The sequence below is a fragment of the Cuculus canorus genome, chromosome 3, assembly GCF_017976375.1.
Source record: "Cuculus canorus isolate bCucCan1 chromosome 3, bCucCan1.pri, whole genome shotgun sequence".
Taxonomy (NCBI): Eukaryota; Metazoa; Chordata; class Aves; order Cuculiformes; family Cuculidae; genus Cuculus; species Cuculus canorus.
In genome coordinates, this window is record NC_071403.1 from 25,582,233 (window position 1) to 25,603,460 (window position 21,228).

Consider the following 21,228-nt stretch of genomic DNA (forward strand, 5'->3'; position numbering starts at 1 on the left):
AGTATGGGTGTGCAGCTTTTAATGGAGGTGATTCTGAAATATTCCAGGTTGTGCATTGTGTTTGGTGATCTACTGCTAAGTCTCTGGTTGAACAAGAATTTGTGTAGTTCAGAATTATTGATAACGATGGATGTCTCTTCACATTCCTGCTGGGGGAACTCTGAGATATTTTAGAGGTAATTGCTATGTGCTGGAACCATGTGCTTGATTCCTAGAAGAGCCAAAGTATTTTTTGAAGGCAGTAATTTAAGTGGCCATTTTCTCACCTCCCATTTGGAACATATCAGAAAATCAGCCAAAGGCTGATGATCCTGAAGTGAGGGATGAGCATAAGAAGATCAAGATAGGCAAACTGAAGGCATTTTGTGTGGATTCAGTTGTTCATGATTGGTGATTTGTAACTTTTTTTTTTTTAAAGACCCACTTACCTAGGGCTTTTTAAACTCGAAATAATTTTACATGAGTTCAGAGAAGTGAATAAAAACTCTGCTTCTTATGTATAGTGATGGGTCACAAGAAACAAACTTACAGGTGCAGTTTATTACTGCTATCATTGTTTGTAGCTTTCATTTCAGACATACTTGCCTTCAGAACCTCCTAAGATGAATATGCTAGAACGGCATAATTCTGTGTTGCCTCTTCAGCTTTCATTCTTCAGTTCACTCAACTCATTACTCCTAGAATTAAAGTTTCGATCTATTTTAGGCATCTAGGCTGAGCTAAGTGTTTAGGCTTCCTCTACAGTTGCGCAGTAGAAAATTCCTCCCACTACGTTCTGTAAATTGGTGTCTAAACATGCCTATTTCTATCTATTGATTACCCAGAAAACACACTTACTTCTATTATACAGCTATCTAACTTCAAATAATGTTATCACAGGACCTGATGATAATTTCCTCTCCTTTTCTCTCAAGTTTCCAGATGTTTTATCAATTTCCCTTCTACCCAGTATTCACTTAAAGTATCATATTACTTCTCATTTAATGACATTACTAATTACCCTTAAGCACCTCTTAAATTTTGAACAGGTTTTACGTAGATTCAATTTAGAATCCAGTTGTTACCTTAGTGTTTATTTTTTTCTTTTTTACCTCCCAGGAGGAAATACTCCCACAGTAGTAAGAGTTCCAATTTGTTTCCACAGATTGTAGCAGTAAGTTATAATTTTGGTCACTGTATTATTTTTAGCAGCAAAACCATTTGTTCTTTTTATATTCATTTACCTGTCCCCTGAGGCTGTGTGTGTTTGATGATTCCATTTCCTTGCCTTTAAAAGGCCGCCAAGTTGTGTAGAATTCACTGAAAGTTTACTTGTCCAAAATACTGTACAACTTGGTTAAGTTGTTTTGTTATGATTTACTGCTTGCTGTGCTGGATATGGCAGTAAGATTAATGTATACAAATGAGGACAAGCTCATTACTGTAATGGATATGGATCATCTGAGTAAGAAAGAAAATGGCTCAAAGGCAAGGAGCAATTTTCTACCTCATCATTGTGACAGTAAGCTATTCATATTTTGGGGATTTTTAATATCATGTTATGTTTCTGTGACCCTCGTCTCCGTTTTTAAAGTTGTGAGTTGTGACATGTTGCTGCAGTGCTGCCGAAGTGATAAAATCAATGTATCTAGACTTTTTTTGTCATATTTATAGTTATTGTAACTGTAATACATTATTCTGATATGGTGGTGTTTTGCATCCACCTTGGATTTTGCTTTTGAAAGCTAAGCAGCAGTGAAAGCTGAACATGGAAAAGTTAAATCCAATGACTGTGCTAAGCATCTTTTACTCAGGCTATCCTGCCTGGTTATATCAGATCTGATCACATCTGAGCATGGTCACCCTGTTGTTGTGTGCCTTTCAGTTTCGAGCTCTTGTCATATTTTGTGTTCTATGTTTGCAGAAGAAACTATTTTAGAAAGGTGCCTTTGGCTTCTGAGGGCAGAGTAGTGAAATTGTCTGCAAGAGTGCAGTGTATTAAACACCCACCAACTCACGATGTTACTTTGAAGTAAAATTTTCAAGAGTCTGGCAGTTATTTTATGGTTTGACTATTTTTATCGAAGGATTGTGTGCTTTGTTTTCTTTTTCTTATGGGAATAATTGTCTAGCTCTGTTTGTGTTTCGTGCCAAAATTAGCTGAACAATGGAGGGTTGATTCCTCCCTTTTTACAGCTAATGAAGTGTCTGCCTGCCCCACAAACATGAGGCCAGCCATCCTAATTTGTAGGTTCTTAAACAAGTGTGAGCTCAGGTGGCATTCCACATATGGAATATATCCAGTTGTGGCAGGTTGTTGAACCCTGAATTTTGGAATAATTGTCACAGGGTGGCAAGATGATTATGTTTACTTTTCATTTGGGAAATTGGTTTACTTAATTAAAATCTTGAATAAAGAAGCAGAATTTTAAAAATCACTTTATTTACCACAGTGTTGGCTTATTGACTGGTTGGATGGCAGAGCATGACCTGGATATTTAGAGGAACTGGAAGGAAAAATGGGTCCTCTCACCAGTAGGCTTTATTATAAAAGGCATTTTTGTGTAATGCATTGGCAACTTGTGCTGCCCACTCTCGTGAAGGTCTCAGAGGAGAAATGAGACGTTTTCAAAGAAGATTTTATTTTGACCAAGCAGAAGTATCTTAAAATAAAGTATGAAATATTAGCATCTTTGAAGGTAATTAACAAGTAAAAATAACTAATATTTCATGCTTAGCCAAATTTGGTAACTTTTCTGGTAAGTTCGACTTTGAATTGTGAGCTTGTCCAATTATTTTATGTTTGATTGCTTTCTTGTCCGTCAGTTGTACATCCACCTGAGATGTTTATCTTATTGCCTTGTTTTTAATGCACTCCAGGGGAAAATATAGTAGGCTACAAGCTCTGCATTAAAAGCATGACTGATGAATCTATTTAAGCTCACAAAACCTCAGAGTGTTTTCAGAGATGCATCCAAAATTGGAGTTTGACAGCCCTACCATAACTCATTCTCCTGGTATTGGCAAAGTCTCGAGACATAATTTAATGATCCATATGTTTCTACAGTTAAAACTATAATATACAGTACATAATGTATAATGTACAGCAGTGCAAGTTAAAGACTGAATTCAAGATCAGTTTCTGCCTATGGTTGCACAGATTTTTTTCCATGCTGAATGAAACCTTTTAACTACTAGGCTGAGAAGGGAATTTGCCTGCTGGTGAAGGCAGTGTGGATCATTGAGCAGTACTAGGTTCATCTGTGTGGGACACTATTTTCCTGGAGGCTAATCCAGTTGAGCTGAATGTGAACTCTTTGAGCACCATTGCAGACCTTATCTTTTGATTACATTCTTTGGCCGTGCTTCCTGAAAAACAAACGTAGTTCACACTCAGTGTCATGACCATATGGCTAAACCTTCATCCCTCTGCAGATTGTCTTTATCTGTGCTGTCTGTTTGCTTGAGTTACCCCCTGAACCATAATCTGGGCATTTTCTTTGAGGGTGCTCATTGGCAGGGGCTCACAGCTATGCTGGAGGTTGTATTCATTAAACACTGTGAATGATTATGGACAGCAACTGAGTTAGGGGCCTGATCCTGCTGAGTTTACTAAGGTAGATGTAGTGATAAATCCTGTGTAAAGAGTATGTTGGACTCTGTGATACAACAGGATAGTCTGCCAAACGTAAATCTATAAGTCTACAAACTAAAAACCAAACTCCCCTAGTTCTTCATAGAAGTAGTTCATTGTCAGATGAAATTCACTTAAGTGTTTCTTTGTAGCTGTAATCTTAACCCATTGTGTAGGACCTTTGATCTGAATAGAAACTTTATTAGTATCCACACTGTTTTTAATGGTTCCTGTATACAGGTAGGTAGTGTACAGAGAATGCAGAGCATGCAGGATCTTGTGTCACTGAGCATTTCCAGCCTTTCTGCAGGCACTCTGTGATTGAACTGGGTGTGCAGAACGTCTGCAAATCTACCCTGTAAGAGGTGTGTTGGCAGGTGTTGCTTTGAGACTTTATTCTCCTTATTCAGGAATTGATGTAGGGAAGGACATATGATCAAAAAAAGTTTATTTAGTAGTGAATTTTTGAGAAGAACAGCTTGTCTCTTCCAGACAGACACTGCAGGTTTGCTTTTGCAAGGAGCAGGTTGCTGATGGGTACCTTGCAGCTCCTGGCAAGCCCTGAAGCCTCAAAATAGCTAATAGCTACTGTATGATAAATGTCACTTTTGCTTTTACTGGATGATTTCCAGACAACAGACTTATGTCAAATTATGATGTTTTAATGATGAAAATGTTAACACTTTCTGGAAAATATACTTATTTGTAGGAAGCGCTCAGTTCTTTGAAGAAGCTGACGGGGTCTAGGTGAATGCTGAGTGCTAAGCTGTTAGGGGGTAGGGCTTATTTTTTCCTTTAATCTCAGCAGTGCTTAGTGGAGAGGTTGCAGGTATGGAAACCAGTGTTCTTGTTGACTGCGTCAGCTTCTGCAGGTAACAGGCAGAGTACATACAGACGTACCAGAAGGTATATTAGAAAGAATTGCATCTTTGCTGGAGTTCTCCAGGGTGAATTTTGGTAGCCTCCGTAAGAGGCATTAACAATTTGGCACAAAACCTACGGGGGATAAGTTTAGACTCTCTTTAGCAATGACAGATGGTAGAGCTGTTCAGTTATTTGTTCACAGTTTACTGTATAAAGACTGTGAGTGGTATGTTTTGTTAAAAAATATGTAGGAGAGTGACAAAGATAAAGGTTGCTTTTCTGGGAAAGTATTGGACTGGAGAATGGGACTGGTAAGAGGAGGGTAAGCACAGATACTGCAGTAGGAATGCAGTCTGGGAGGGAAGAATGAGGGACAGATGGGAGTCTTAAGTTTCTTCATGATGAGGGTGATGAGGCACTAGAACTAGTTGCCCAGGGAAGTTGGGGATACCCCATCCCTGGAGGTGTTCAAAGCCAGGCTGGATGGCGCCTTGGGCAGCCTGATCTAGTAGCATGTCCCTGCCCACAACAGGGAGGTTGGAACTGGATGATCTTTAAGGTCCCTTCTAATCCAAACTGTTCTGTGATTCTGAGTTTAACACGGGCAGCAAGAAAAAGGATCCTACAAGGATCCAGGGTCTGAGTACAGTTGCTTCAGTCCAGGGCGGCACAGAAGACTGATTCTCTGGAAAGTAAGACTGGATCAAAAGGACATTTGCTCTCCTCACTGTTATTCTCAGGGAAGTTCCATAGCACATTGCTAATCTTCAGTTTAGGTTTTATGATCTGAGCAACTGGGGCAATCCAAGTTAAGGGGAGGTTGTAAGTTTAGATAACTGCATCTCCATCTTTGCTCCTTGTTCAATGACTTGAGTATTATACTGTTCATGTTTCAGTCTGAGGTGTTTATTTGGAAAGGATCGTTTATAAAAGACTGTTAACTGCCTCTTCTCCTACAAGTAACTGTGTATGGCTTACTGTTCCTTACCATATGTAATGATACTATACATAAGTATTTTTTTCTAGTGGTGCTTGTTTAGAATTTTTTTTTCCAGAGTTCAGTTCTTTATCTTTTTTAATTGAATGACAACCTTATTGTCTGACTGTATCCATTGATTGCACCTGAATTACTCAATTAGGAAGTATATATACCTGGACGAAAGGACATTTGTTTCACCTTTTCCATATTAAGCTTTTGTATTTCTTTATTGATAAAAGGTATCCATTGCAAGATTGATTTCTGTGGGGTCAGTATTGAAACCTTGGTATCAGTTTCATTCAAATCATAAGTCTGTTGGTACTTAAAACTTCTATCAAGGGAAAAATAAAGGTTAGTGAAGGTGGAAAAATCAATCCTTTTCTTCCTGGACCTTTCCTGGGGGTTGTTTTTAATGGTTAGTAACAATTCTTTTCTTTCCATAGGCAATGTTCAGTCTCTGCATGGTTGAAAGTGAAGCTGATGAGGTGAATTTGCATGGTGTCACAAGCCTTGGTTTAAAACAAGCCCTGGACTTCGCATATACTGGACAGGTACTGTACAGACTTTCAAATTATGAGACACAAATGAAAGCAAACTGCAATAAAAACTGAAGATGACCTTTACAAAGGTACTAGAAATTACTTTACTGGTACAATGCTCTGTACAACATCTTTTGTTTTAATAGATCTTACTTTGGATATACGGGGGATGGTCTAATAAACCCACTGTTTATGTGTACTGTTATGGTGGTAGTGAACCATGCAGGACCTTTTATGGTACATTTTACAAATTATATAATTGAGGCAAAAAGTAGTCTCTTCTCTTGGACAGATGCAGTCCAGGCGTATCTGTAAATACTTATGGGTAGTCTACATCTTTATTGTAGCACTTCCTATGATAATAGGTTATGTATCACGTTTTGTTATTTCAGAAAATGCAGAGTGATGCTCCTCTTCCTGCCCCCCTCCAAAAAACCCAACAAAACAAACCTGCCCTATCTGTACACTGCATGCTTGGACAACGTTTGTGTATGGCTTCATCTCAGTTCTGAGTTCATGGATAGTGAGCTAAGAGCTCCACAACATCCGAATTTCTTTTTGCTTGGGACTCTAAAATTATAGATAAGCAAACTGTGTCTGGAGATATTGCTAGAACAATTGAATTTATTGCTGCATATATTTTTATTAGTTAATTTTTAAAAGGAAAGTTTAATCCATACTATGTTATTCTGGAAGAGTTGTTGGGTTGTACAAATTTAAGGCATCTGTTTCAGTAATGTGGATTGAGTATATGACCTTAACTTTTTCAAAGGGAACTAAAAGGAAATAAGGTAAGAAATTTTTTTTACCTGTTTTGAAAGAGCTATTTTTGTTGCCAGCCCACACAACAGTTATATTTTAGTATTTGCCTTGAAGATTAGCACTTGAAATTTCTGTGTTTCTGCTGTTACAGAAAACATAACTTATTAAAAGATTTCTTTCATATAAATAAGAGACAGTGATGCCATGCTCTTATTCTGAATTGCCTGAAGATCTCAGTATACGGTCATTAGTATGCTTTTTGTACTTTGAGTTGAAAGTTTCAATACAGAAAATCAAATGTTTCCTGTGCTATGGAACACCTGTATCATCTTAAAGTTATTTGAGACTATAGGTTGATTGTTCTGAAAATAGGACTCTTGTTGCTGGATAGAAATATTCAAAAGATACTTTCCAAAGTAAGTTTTGAGAAGATGGGTTGTAATTGGTTTCTATCTCACCCATCCTGTCTGTGGTGTATACAAGTACTCTTCCCTATCTTTCAGCATAATTCAAAGCTGAATAACGCTGTATAAAGTATGTTGAGAACTCTGAAAGAATGGATTTGTGGTTTTTGTAAGACAGCAATCCACCTCACCTTACTTTGAGGATAGTATCCTCAGCTCCCTAGTATATGTGCCTTCTGTCATTGATCTTTTAGAGATTTGTGAGTCTTTAATTTTCAGGTATAATCTGCTTTGAATGAATGAGTGGATTTCTTGAGTTAAGTATAGATGTGCATGTATATAAAGTTGCTTTTATATAAAAGTGATTATAGGGCAAAATTTGCACTGTCTCGTATCTATCAGATACACTAGGTACTACTTCAGAACACAGAAATTAGAAGGGTTCTCTAGGAGCTGTCTTATAGAGACAGCTTTGAAGCATAACTCAGTGATACGTAGGTCTGAGAATTAGCAGTGTAAAATTTTCCCTTTTGTCCTTGAAATTCTCTTCTGGCACTCCAGTTCTGTGTTTCGAGCATTGCAAATACTGACTCAGGCTGACAGAGTCTGGGTGAACACTTCAAGGTAATGAGTGGGAGTAATCCACAAAGGCTATTAATAAAATGGATTACTGCATGCTTACATCAGAGTCATCTTTAGTTTGGATCCGTGAACACTTTCTGATTTTAAAAAATAAACAAAATATTTCTAAATAACCCCAAAACCCATTCATGCTAACTACAACCTTTTATTGCTCTGAAAATGTAGATATTGAAACATGATCTGATATGCCTTTTAAAAGTGAACACCATAAATTCTTTTCTTTTTCTTTTTTCTTTTAACGTGTTTTGCCAAAATGTTAGTAAAAAAGTTTGCTTTAGGTAACCCTGGAACTGACAACAATTTATGAGTAGTCCTAAGGTATCCGTGTCTAAACAGATAAATATTTAGTTTCAGCGTTCTTCTTTTTCTTTCCTTACTATTTTGCCAAACTTGCGTTCAATTTGAAATGTAGTTACTCAAATGTAACTTTTTCTGTAAAATAACGTATTGGAGACATCTGGTGGAAATGTTTAATATTGCATCATGGCAATATTTGATGCCTGGAGTCTTTTAAAGTTATCAAAATTAAGAAATTAATTTTTAGCATGACATTGCAGCCTGAAATGAAATTCTGCCCTACTTAGATTTTTATATTTTTTTTAACTTGAAATATGCCCGTAGACTTCAAATACCAACTTTACTTCTTGTCGTCTTAAGCAGACAATGCCTTATTGTAATTACTGATGGGAATATTTTGCTTTTAAGGGAAAATTGTTCAACAGAAGAAAAGATTATAGTGAAACTAAGTTAAATATAAATAATATTGTAATTCTGACTGAATTAATCCATTACTATGGCCCCTAATCACCACAAAAAAAAAAAAATGGTAACTAACTAAAAACTAACAAAAGGAGTAGCAACAGAATCTGGTTTTGTTCTATGCATGTAGGCTATCAGTAATCCTCTAATAATGAAATCTTTGCCAAAAAAAAAAGCCTTAAATACCTCCGCTCTTGACTTTAGGCAATTTACCATATACTCCCTATATTCAGAATTCAGAGACAGAATTCTCTTCCTCTGGTAGTTGATACATTCTTTCTTCATAAAAGGGCTTTAAGGTCAATATCTCTTTTACTTCAGATCTTGCAGCAATAAGGCCAAGCTAGAGCCTCGATGACTAGATTACTCAGCCTTCCTCCTCCCTGAGGCATTTTGCAAGTGTCAGGTGTGCATTGGAAGGGTGGTGGATGAAGTACAGTCACTACGGAAACTCTGTATTTGAGATATTACTACGGAGAAACAGTTCTTGGTGTAGGATTTGGAGCTCACAATTCCTTCAAAGAGTCATAACCACTGGGTTAGAATGTCATGAACACCCTTGCCTGCTCTTTTTGACTTTTTGTTTCTTTGTTTTTGACTAATCTGTTACCAAGAGACAATATCATATGGAGGAATGGGATAACCCCTAAATAGACCAATGTAGTTGGATCAATCATCATTACAAGAAAAGGTGCTTTTTATCAGAAGAAAAAACTGGGCATTTGAATTCAAAGTTTCAGTGCTTGAAACAGGCTCTTATAAGTACCATGAGACTGAATAATTGGTTTGAACTGAAATTCAAGGCTCTTTATTTTAGATGAGGCTCTTGCATTCCTCCTCAAATTTAGGTCCATCAACTGCACCATTTATGTTGATCTCATATACATACATAAAACCTAAAGGATACCATAGTTTGAATCAAGTGACAAGCACTGCAGTATAGTTTCAAGAAAGAAGAATTGTGCAAGAACAGTGGGTGTAATTTGCAGTAGATCATTGTTATACTAGTTCAACAAAAATACAAATACACAGTTGGAGTCCTGTGTCTACTGAAATGCTTTGCTGACTTGGATCCTTCTTTGTAACTGTGTTCTATCATTATCTTTAGTCTATAGTAATAGAAATATTTTGCATTTAGATAGAATTTTGTTTGAGGACTCCAAAACTCATTACAAAAGCAAGTACTTGGTGTCCTTACTTTGCATCATAGACAATGAATTATTTGGGGAGGAAATAACTTTCCAAAGACCATACAGACAACCAGTGGTTTTAATGGGGCTTAGTACCAAGATCTCCTGACTAAATCTTGTTTTTCCTAACTGTCTGTTGTCCCTTTTCTTTTTCTAAACCTTAATATTCTGTTTCTGTCTTAATAGAAAGTAAATTGTCATCATGAAGTTACAAAATTATCCTAAATTACCAGAGCTGAAAAGAAACAATTAGTGTGGCAGCCCTAATACAAGAGATGTTTTATGTTCAGCTCTTTCTCAAAAAGTGAATTTCGCCATCCTCTGGTATCTTCATAGCTGAAGATCAACATAGCCTTACACCCTGCCTATAGAAAGGATGTTGAAATGTTTCCTTTTCTTGAAAGCCACGTATGAAGTTGTATTTATAATTATTCAAAAATAGAGCTCAAAGTAATCAAAGTAATGAAACATCTTCCCAAAAATAGTGAATTTGCTTGGAGTCCTTCTTATAATAATGATAATTATCTACCTATGATAATGGTATTTACTTCATAATGGTGTACAAAGCTGCATCGGGGGAAGTTCAGACTGGACATGAGGAGATGTTTCTTCACTAAGAGGTTGGTCGGCTACTGGAACAGGCTCCCCAGGGAAGTGGTGATGGCACCAAGCCTGTCAGAGTTCAAGGAGTGTCTGGACAACACTCTTAGTTGTATGGTTTGGTGCCTTCCAACTGGAGAACTGTGAACCTGTGATTTGTATGCTGTGCATTTAACACAGATTTTCATTTAGTTTTCTGGAAAAATGTTATAACATGTATCAGACGAATGCTGGTCTTGACTCCTTCTGGCATTGGCTAATGAAATATCTGGGTTTTGTAACGAGTACTGTCAAATACTCACCTTTGTGTAATACCAAAATTACACACCTGGGCTTTGAACACTTGCCTACAGGGGATAGAATTCTCTTCCCTGCTGCTGGCACCTTTTTGAAGCAGTACTTCTCAGTTTGTGAGGAGCTCAGGATTCAACTGAAGCATGAATGAACTTGAAGAGAGGCAGAAGTGCTAACTGGTTGAGAGTGAAATGCAATCAAAATTGTTCTAAAAGAAAAGTTACTTTTCTGATTGCTCTGAAGCACACAAAATGATCTCCAGAGGGGAAAAGCAAGTGGTACTTTTGTTAAATGACTGTCTTGTTTGAAATGCTGATCACTGCAAGTGGAATCAAGAAGGAATTTTCTTTTGTATCAGACTGGCAGGAATCTTCAGATTATTTTTTTTATTGTTATGTTCAATTCAATATGGTATACTTTCTAGACTTTTCCGATATGACATTGCATATTTCCTTACTGTCATAACGTAATGCTGTTTTATTATTAATGTGACTTGTGACACCATCTCACTTATTCCATGGTCCCACAAACAGCTGAATGGGAATGAGAAAGAAATATAGAAGTATAGAAGTTCATCCTCAATCTCTCCATCTTTGTCTGGGGACACAGTTTAGTTTAGTTTCTTTAACCATGTCTGGATGAGTGTCTGAATGGGTCCAGAGGAGGGCCACAAAGATGATCAGAGGGATGGAGCACCTCTGCTATGAGAACAGGCTGAGAGAGTTGGGGTTGTTCAGGCCGGAGAAGAGAAGGCTCCAGGAAGACCTTATAGCAGCCTTCCAGTGCCTGAAGGGGGCCTACAGGAAAGCTGGGGAGGGACTTTCTACAAGGCATGTAGTGATAGGATGGCTGGGGGAGCTTTAAATTGGAAGGGGGAAAATTTAGATTAGGAAGAAATTCTTCACAATGAGGATGGTGAGACACTAGCACAGGTTGCCCAGGGAAGTTGTGGATGCCCCCTTCCTGGAAGTGTTCGTATATGACTCCTAGCCCAAGTAGTCACAGTTGGTAGTTGCTCTGTGTTGCTGAGAAGTCTCCCAAAGAAAGCTGATGGAAGAGAAAGGCAAGACATGTGATCCCAGAGAATCTTTTTCACTCTTACTCAGAGACCTAAGATGTACTGGGTTAGAGGAGATGTAAGGTAAGTTGGGAAAGGAAGAGGGAAATCTTGGGGAAAAGGAGAATGAATCCCAGTTATCGGCTGCTTCCTATAGATGTCCTGTAGATGTACCGGGGAGTGTTTAGGGCCGTGAATATCTTGTGACCATGGGGCTGATTATAGAATTCCCTCTTCTGCCTAAGACTTGTGTTTCAGAAGTTCAGGTTTCATTTAGAAAAGTTCCTAATTTTTGCTTTTGCAGAGCAGCTTTCCTCAATATATTGAGAAAGCATCAATGGATACATTTCCATGTAGATTTAAAGTATATGTCTAAGAAATGTGGATCTAAGAAATTGTGTAACCTGCCTGTCCGAATCTTGTGAAGTCAGTTTTCTGTTGAAAAGAAACACCAAATTTTTGCATCCTTTCTATCCCTTGGCCTGTGGATTTGGCACCAAGAGGAACTGAACTGGATTTAGTGCTAGTAAGTGCCACCTTGAAATGAATGCTGACTTCTTACAATTCACCTCTCGATAGTAACCAGCCACCTTCCTTTCCTCTTATACTACTTCTCATTTCTTAATGCTACTAGTATTACTTGTAAATGGATTGCTGTAGCTTTAAATACATTCATATTGTCAGATAAATTTAGTTTGTCTATGCCTTTAAGGTAGTAATCTGCTTAGGGTTCTGGTTGTCTTCATGTTGTGTCTTTAACAATGTTAAGCTGGTGGCTGGCACTTAGTAAGTAATATGACATCAGATGACAACTTCCTCAGTGTAAATGATGTCTGAATAACAAACACTGCAAGGTTTAAAGCAGCTTGTTCTATCAGTCTGACCTTGAGTTCCCTCTTGAAAATATTTCACAGGGCTGTTCATTTTTTAAAAAAATATACTTACTGGAGAATTTTTGTAACTGAAATAATTTTTAGCTTTCTATTGAACTACCTCTCATCCTGCATAACAAACTCATTAGCACCAGACAAAAACCTGGAGTGTGCTTGGCCTGGGTTTTATTTACATTAAGTTCCTCAAGTGTCTTTCTGGCTAGATAAAGAACTTTTGTACAGTATGTAAATTACATATATGTTCACTTAAAACCTAGTATGGAGGTACATATATATATATATATATATATATATATATAGTGATTTACACAAGCTTTAAGCATGTCAGACACTGACAGAATTCAATGTGAATAAGGTCTTGGTATAAACAAGAACCAATCCCCTTCTCCCCTGTTCCTAATATATCCATTACATTGGAGGTAATTTGTAGTTTTGATTCAAAAAATGCACGCATGTGTTTTTTCATTTCCCTCAAAAACGCTTCAGCTGCAAAAGATGCAGATGAGTGTCTTTCCTTTTGCCATCCTCCTTATTCCACTGCATTTGAGACATGTAAGTGATGCTGTGAGATAAAACTGAAGTGTGTGGGCAGAAGAAAAAGTATCTGAAGAAAGCTTTACTTCCCTGTGGAGCAGTGAGAGACTGACCTCATGTGGTGTGAAACCAAAGTTGCCAAGGAAATATAAGTAGGATAAAACTCAGAATAAACTGAGTATTTTTGAAAAAATATTTTTTCTCATGTATTTCTGATTTCTGTTGGATGCTGCACCATTTATATTTAAATAGTATTAGTTTGGATAGTTTGTAATGTGATTACTGATAAGTTGACCAGTGTCTGTATTCTGAAAGACTTTATGTCCTGAAAAGGATGCTCTAACAACCTGACCCCAAGAGACCAAGGTAGGAGCTGAGGCTCAATTATCCTGGCTGCTGCCTCTGTGTGATTTTAATTGAAATGAGTGGGAGTTTCATGTGAGCAAGTGACAGGATAATCAGTCTTGGTTTCTAAGCCCTTTCTGGCACTTCCCCAGCAGCATACTCACTCTGTGCCTTCACAGCCTTGCGCTGTAAAATGAAAACAGTGGTTGGGAAAATTATGAAGTGGTACCATGCAGAATGTGAAAGGTGTTCCTAGCCTGTATATTTTTACAATCATGAACAGTACTGGTAGTGGAGACTTCTCAGTTAATTCTGTTGGCCTGATTCATCAGTATACATGGAAGCATCCAGGTATATGGATAAAAAAAGGAGGTTCTGCTACTTGTCAAAGTCTTGTTTTAAAATAAATAACAAGTTTAGTTTTAAATAATATAGCAGGTAATGTGGCTTGTGGACTCTTACAGGAAAATCTGCATAAAATCCTTTGGGTGATTCAGGTGAATTTTTAAAACTCCTTTCCCAACCTGCAAATACTTCTCTGTATGTGTAATTGTACTCTTTCTGTTCTTTATGTTGACTTAAATGTCTGAAATGACAAAGGCCTGTAGTATTTTCCACAAGTACTCTTGAGTTCTACATGACAAAACTTCCATTTTCTTCTTTACAGATCCTCTTGGAACCAGGGGTGATACAGGATGTCCTAGCAGCTGGGAGTCATTTGCAGCTGCTGGAGCTTCTTAGTTTATGTTCTCACTATCTTGTTCAGGTGAGGCTTCTCTATCTGATTATAAGCCATTTCTGTTTGGTAAACTTTAGTTTCAAGCCTGATTTCAGTAGAAGAGTATTAGTACAATACCTGCTGTAACCTTAAATAATAAACTAGATTTCAGGAGACCTGAATCTTGTTACCTTAATTTTGTGGATAGGTGCTTTCTCCTGCCATCCATCGTGTCCACTTCAGCCCTGAAAACAAGGATGATCCACCTATTAGTATCAGCACATGGGAATTTGATTCCATTCTTTACCCGAGAAACTGCCTCAGTTTACCAAATGTTAAATATTTCCCTGTTGCTATCATGAGTATTGTGAAGCATTCAGATATATAAGTGTTCACAACAGAATATTGTTGCATATTCCAGGGCAGTACTACTTCGCACTAAAGGGGTAGAGCTTATTACAATGCCACCTTATTCTCAGCTGGCCTCATGCCCCATAATGCTGATCATATTATCAACTTTGGGGCCGTCATTATGAAGCAAAAAAATCTGAATACAGCAAAATAATTTTTTGTGCTTGTCGTGTTTAGGAGATGGCTCATGATGGTAACAAGAACATAGCTTAGATATGTATCTATGATAAATCTTATAAAAAACAAGTGATTCTACAGAGCTGTTTCCTTTTTTTTTCTAATTTTTCAGTATTGTTACTGGTATAGGATACATTGGCTGTATCTGTGCAACAGTTGGGTATGGGAATACATGTCAGCATAATACTCTCTATATGTACTTTCCTTCCAACAGCATAACTGCCTTTGAACAGTCTTGAGTGTGCTTGGCAGAACGCTTAGCTACTGAGTACCGTAGGCATGCAGGATCTCATGTTAATCGCTCCAGGATGTACTTGAAGGCTCTGTGTCTTATGGGGGAAGAATTTGTTCTTTGAGCATTAGCCTTAGGGAAACCTTCAAAATGTATGTTCAGACAATAAGGAGATACTAATTTGTGCATTAAAAATTGATTAGAAAGTTAAAGGAGCTAGTAGAGTACTGCCATTTGTATCTGTTTGTTTTCAGGAATGTAAGGGGTGATTTATTTTTCTTAGTAGATAGACATGGAATATAATGGAAAAGACGGTTTGAGAAACAAGAAATGTGAGATGCCAAATAAGCCACAAAACCACTTGGCCTACCACTTGTCAGGCAGGCATGGGAAGGGGTTATTGTAGTGAGAAAGAAGTCCAACATTGATAATCATACAGTGTATTTAATGCCTCCCCCAAGAAAGCTGTCAACGTGAGCATGTCTCTGCTACTTACCTGCTCTGTCTTTGTTAGAAATGGAGCCAAAGAGACCATTGCAGCAAAGAAGTTAGGGGAAATAGTAAAGATTAGGGAAGAAGCTCAATCTGGTGAAGTAGAGACGTGAGAGAACTGCAGGAGAGGACCAGGTACATGCCCAGCATAAGTCCTTGTTCTAACTTCTGTGACCTGTGATGAGTAGCCTCTGGTGTTTGTAGCTCTTCCCTCAACACCATCTTAATGCTCTCATCCTGAGGTCACTGCAGTGGAAAGACAACAGAGTTAGTTAGCAGTGCTTTGTATCTCGTCCTTGATTTGCAAGCCATAGTCATGTATTTAGAAAGAGACTGCTTATGAATTTAAAAAAAAACCCAAAAAACAACAAACAAAACCAAAGCAAACAAATCAACCCCAAAACCACCTCTCAGCTCCCCAAATACCCTGGAGTGAGCAAACATTGCTCCCAAGTTACTCTGTAATTAACAGACCAGTAAAATTTTCTTGATGTTCTATGTGCAGCTACTCAAATAATGTGAAAGAGCTCTGTTTGAGTAGTATGCCAAGGCACGGTAACTGGAGCTACACTGGTGTGAAAATGAAGTGGGACCCGATGTTCAGATTTACAATGAGGAAAGTAGAGAACTGGATAGGGGATGAAGGGTAAGGAATAAAGAGGAGAATATGTGTGGGAGACAGAGAGCAGTGGTAGTTCTGTAAAGTATTTCTGAATGGGCATTTGTGGGATGACTGTAGCTTACATCATGTCAGCCTTTAGACTGTATTTTGCTCTTTTTACAGTATTTTCTTGCCAGGTTCACCCAAACAAGGCATATCTGTAGACAGATTTGCAGTCTGAATAGATTACAGTAAGAAATTGTCTGTGTTGTTTTTTCTGCAGAGTTGCAGTCCATGCAAGTAATCAATCTTGTGTAGTTGTGTAAGCCTTTTTAGCAGAGGTCAACAAAGTACTGGGAATGAAGACTGTGATATCTTTCAGGGTCCAAATTAATTATATCAAATATATGTTTATGTTCTACATACTATTGAGTGGTTTAAAAAAATGACTATTGCTTTATTTTAGTACCGTCTAAAAATAAAATCTAAATAGTTAAAGAAGGCTTCCTTAAAGTCACTTATCATTGCAGTATTGGGTAACTGGGATGTCTTGTCACCCTGCATGCTGTGATGCCAATGTTGGAAAGAGAATAACGCTTATCCTTTCTGTTCGTTCCGATGAGTCTGAGTGCTGCAGAGTTCTTCATTTACTGTACTACTGATTTTTCTTTCTTCTTGTTTTGAATTGTTTGGATATCGTGAACTTAGCTTAGCATAAATTCAGGAAATATAGTATGTGGGATCTAGTTGTCATTTGTTATTGTTGTGTAATGATGACACAGATTTTTAGCTTTTTAGGATTGTCTTTAATTGTTTGGATTGGACCAGGATTTTCCTGTATAGGAGTGCTGCTCTTACTGTTAGAGCTTGTTCCAGCTCTTCTCTTTCTCTAGGTGTTACAGATTGTCAGTTTTTTGGAGCTCAAGACAGTTTCATCTCTTCTTGATACTTTTATCTGAGGCCTGTAGTTATTCCAAGGATTTCAGTAAGGATTTTTACCACAAATGCAACTGGCGTGGCCCATACTCATGTCTGTTCCAAGGCGTATTTGTAGTCTGTGAGGTTCCAAAGAAGACTGTACCGATTTAATTCATCAAAGATAATTATCAAAATGTCTAATTGTGAAAGATGACTTGCAGTGCACTGGGGGCAGATTAATTTCCAGCCAACACTGACTTTTATATACACTGATCCTTAACGATCCTTTTCCTCTCAGTTGTCTCAAAATAAACAAAATGTTATTTTGACTGCAAGAGCTTTCCTCTTTCTTTTAGACCAACCAGCTTAGCTCACTTTTTTTGAGATTCATCAACGAATTGATTTCTGTAACAAATTGTTGGAATCACAATTATGGCATTTTTGAGAAGAGTTTTTGATCAAAAGCAAGATAGGAAAAAAAAAGGAATCTTCTTGTCCCCCTCCTCCATCCCCAGTTAGGTAATATTTATTTCGAAGATGTTTATGATAGCATGACACAATGAAGGTTTCTAACTGCTAGTTTACTAAATGCATGTTATCATCTATAAACTTCACATTATCAAATGTTCTGTAACATCTAATGTTGATTCCATTTTCTCATTGGAAAACTCATTCTTATTTTGGATTAATAAGTCAGTGATTTTAATTTTAAAGAATTGTAGCTTGTATTTTCTGTACTTGCAAAGAAGAGGACTGCCCGAGCATTAGGTCTTCTAGCTTTGTGTTGTGCATACTTCCCCCACTGCAGCAGTGTCATATCTTGAATTACGATTATTCCCCAGCCTTTGCTGTTTGCGGGATTTGATTTTAGCTTCATTTGTAGAGGGGGACTTTTTTGAAGCATGCTGATGTATTTTATTTGAGATACATACATATTCATGAATCCCTCTGATCATATAATCTGCATAATTCTCAGGTGCTTTAAACATTGAAACAAGGCTTGAGATCTCAAAAATCTGTCTCTGCCTAAACAAAGGGTACGACAACGCGATTCTTATTAGCTGTGTTGCTGCTACATAGGTGTGGGAGGGCTAAGCTCTGAAGACTTGAACTTTGTGTATCTCAAATTAGGCTAATGTCCATCATCACACACACAGCATTTGCGTGCAGAGTGCACATCTAGTTCTCTAAGACTCTTGTTTCCCAAGTTCCTCTTCCAGCTCAGAGCAATTGTCAGTTTTGATTGAGGTTTTTCAAAAGAAGCTAAGGCAGTAAACTGCAATCAACAGTTAGACTTGGTTGAAATATGAGAATGGGTTATCAGAATGTCTAGTTTACTTAAGGTTTTCTACTTCTTAAAGATTTTGGCTCCTAGTGTTCTAGTGGACTGTAACTGTCCTGCTATGAAATTGGAAAAGGCAAGAGAAAGGTAGTTGAAGGCTTTGAATGTGATGGAGATCTGAGAATGGACTGCTTGAATGGAACTGTAGAGAAAATGCTATTAGGTAGTGTATTTGTGGTGACCTATTTTGTACTTTAAAGCTTGTAAATGTTTTTCAGAAGGGTGCATGACAACTTTATTGTTATGCAAGAGAGTAAATGTGTTAAAAGATTTATTCAGAACATAGACATGTTTATGAAACAAACATTTCTGAGTTATATAACAGATTGTAGATGTAAGAAGTTTTGTCTTCAGCTGTTTGTGTATTCAGTACCAAAGAGAGCCACAAACTGCAAATTATTTCAACAATCAAAGAGTCTTAATATGTAAGGAATGCTATTGAGAATATGAGTTTTTAATGGAATTTCTTTCTACTGATCAACATCAACTCAGTATTCTGTGTGTATAGCTTTAGTAATCAGAGGTTGATGTCCACTGGTATCCAGAGACCTGGTACATAAAATTGCTTGTATTTGAAATCTTAAATCTAGGTGATTTTTCTGTATTTTTCTAAAGTCTGCAATTATTGTGTTTAGTGGAGTTCTATATACCTCCTGAGTTACATTCAGGGTAATAGAGTGATAGGTGTGAGTGAGGGGTTTAGAAGTTGCACAACTGTCCAAAGCAATCTACTTGTTTGTGAGAGAGGCAGGACAGGGGATGATTTTTAGCATTTACCCCTTTAACTTTCTGCTGCCAGATCAGGCACGTTTTGTGAAGAACAAATTAGGTTTAGATACTGGACAGAGTCTGGGATATCGTTTGTTATGTTTATTGGATGGTTGCATATTTTCAGTACAACCTTATTAGAAGTTGTGTTAGTTGACTGTCCTTGTACTCAGTGCTGGAAATAATTTCCTAGTCTCACAGCAGCTTGGAGCAGCAAGTATAGTAGACATGAGCAGCGATCCTGATTGCCATTAAAGTTCCCCTGACTGTTAAAAAACTGTTCTATGGATCATAAACGTTTTTGTGTCAAGAGGAGTTAAAAGTTCGATGCCAGGTTTCCCATTCATTTTTACTGCATTAAGTTCTCTGCTAAATGGTAAGTGTACTAGGTTACGTTTTAGAAACTTCATTACAGTGGAGAGAACTGTGCTGTCAGTATATCTGCCCATTTGACGAAAAAGAACATTTTAGGTATGGGATTTAAAATGAGCCTGAAAAAAAGACAGCACAGTACAGCAGCAGTCAATTGGAGTTTTCTTGGAGCCATCCCTGTACTCTGTGCTCTGGATTCTTGTCTACAAAAACAGACAGTGAGCAGGAGCAGGCCTGGAATGGAAAAATTTGATTAATCAACTCACAAATGATAAAATAACCCTTCCTGGGATAATTCTTGTTAATAATTGAAGCATGCAAATTGTCTTGGGTCAGGGCATTTGATTTTTAACCTTCCACTGTAATGGTCAATGCAGGCATATAAAATAAATTTTTCTTCATGGTATATGAGCACCTAATGATCTAGATATTTTCTTCTACTAATTTTAAACTATTTGAATATGCTTATAGATTGAAATATGTTACTGTTTTTAAAAAAGCTACAAATGAATTTTCCTGTGAAATGAAAAGGAGTGCACATGGTTTACATGTGATAGTGCCAGGTCTTTAAAGCTATTTATTTTTCTTAAATCCAGCTTCTCCATTTGGAATGGTGCTGACAACACAATCCCATCTTTCACTAAGGTATAGTCTTCAGAGATGAATTAATTCTTATACCAGAGATTGAGAGCATCACCTTTTTATTGCTAGAAGCCCCAATCCAACTGGGATTTTAGCTCCTGTTTTTTTTCATATAGAGCAAATTAAACTACTGGAAAAAAATCTAAAGGTCATCTAGCAACCAAAGCTTGCCTTTTTTTAACCAATACTGACTTTTTAATCTAAGTACATGCATGCACGCTCTATACACACACAGCCCTCCCCTAGAATTAGAGTGAAGTTTTATAAAGCCACCATCAAACTTGAATCTACCAGTTTTATCCTGTGGTGGAAAGAGTGACCTTATCATACCAAGAACATAAAGTAGACAGAAATAATGTCATCTTGCGTTTTGCTGGTGTTATGCAAGCAGTTGTTGCTGTGCTAGCTTGCTGTGTTTGGAAGCAGCATGTTTGGTCAGCTGTTGAGGGACCCGAACAAGCTGGAGAAGTGGGCCTATGTGAGTCTCATGAGGATCAACAAAGCCAAGTGCAAGGTCCTACTCCTGGGTCGGGGCAATCCACAGTTTCAATAAAGGTTGGGAGATGATGTGATTGAGAGCAGCCCTGCAGAGAAGGAGGTGCTGATTTATGAGAAGCTTGACATGACCTGGCAATGTGTGCTTACGACCCAGAAGGCCAACCGTATCCTGGGCTGCATGAAATAAAGCATGGCCAGCAGGTCAAGGGAGGTGATTCTGCCCCTCTGTTACTCTCTTGTGAGACCTCACCTGGAGTACTGTATCCACTTCTGGAATCCTCAACGTAAGAAGAATATGGAGCTGTTGGAATGGGACCAGAGGAGGGCTATAAGGATGATCAGAGGTCTGGAGCACCTCCCATACTAGGACAGGCTGAGAGAGTTGGGCTTGTTCAGCCTGGACGAGAGAATGCTCCAAGGAGACCTTATAGCGACCTTCCAGTAACTGAAAGGAACCTACAAGAAAGCTGGAGAGAGACTTTTTGCAAAAGGCATGTAGTGATAGGACTAGGGGCAATGGAAAGGGGAAGATTTAGACTAGACATAAGGAGGAAATTCTTCATGATGAGGGTAGTGAGGCAC

At 37.8% G+C, this 21,228-nt stretch overlaps 1 protein-coding gene across 20 annotated transcripts in view; it reads left to right on the forward strand.

Moving 5' to 3' along the window:
* The window catches only part of KLHL32 (kelch like family member 32), a 117,510-nt gene that overhangs the window by 42,641 nt on the left and 53,641 nt on the right, over positions 1-21,228 (forward strand). For 18 of the 20 annotated variants that reach the window (XR_008448933.1, XR_008448934.1, XM_054060940.1 and 15 more), the window contains 2 exons: positions 5,900-6,007; positions 14,143-14,241. Coding sequence is in view for 17 of the 20 variants with exons in the window: in XM_054060940.1 (XP_053916915.1) it covers positions 5,900-6,007; positions 14,143-14,241 (207 nt within the window). In the remaining 3 variants the exon portion in view is untranslated. Of the gene's footprint in view, positions 1-5,899; positions 6,008-6,387; positions 6,787-14,142; positions 14,242-21,228 lie in introns of all 20 variants that reach the window. The other 2 variants (XM_054060951.1, XM_054060946.1) reach the window with 2 other exon arrangements.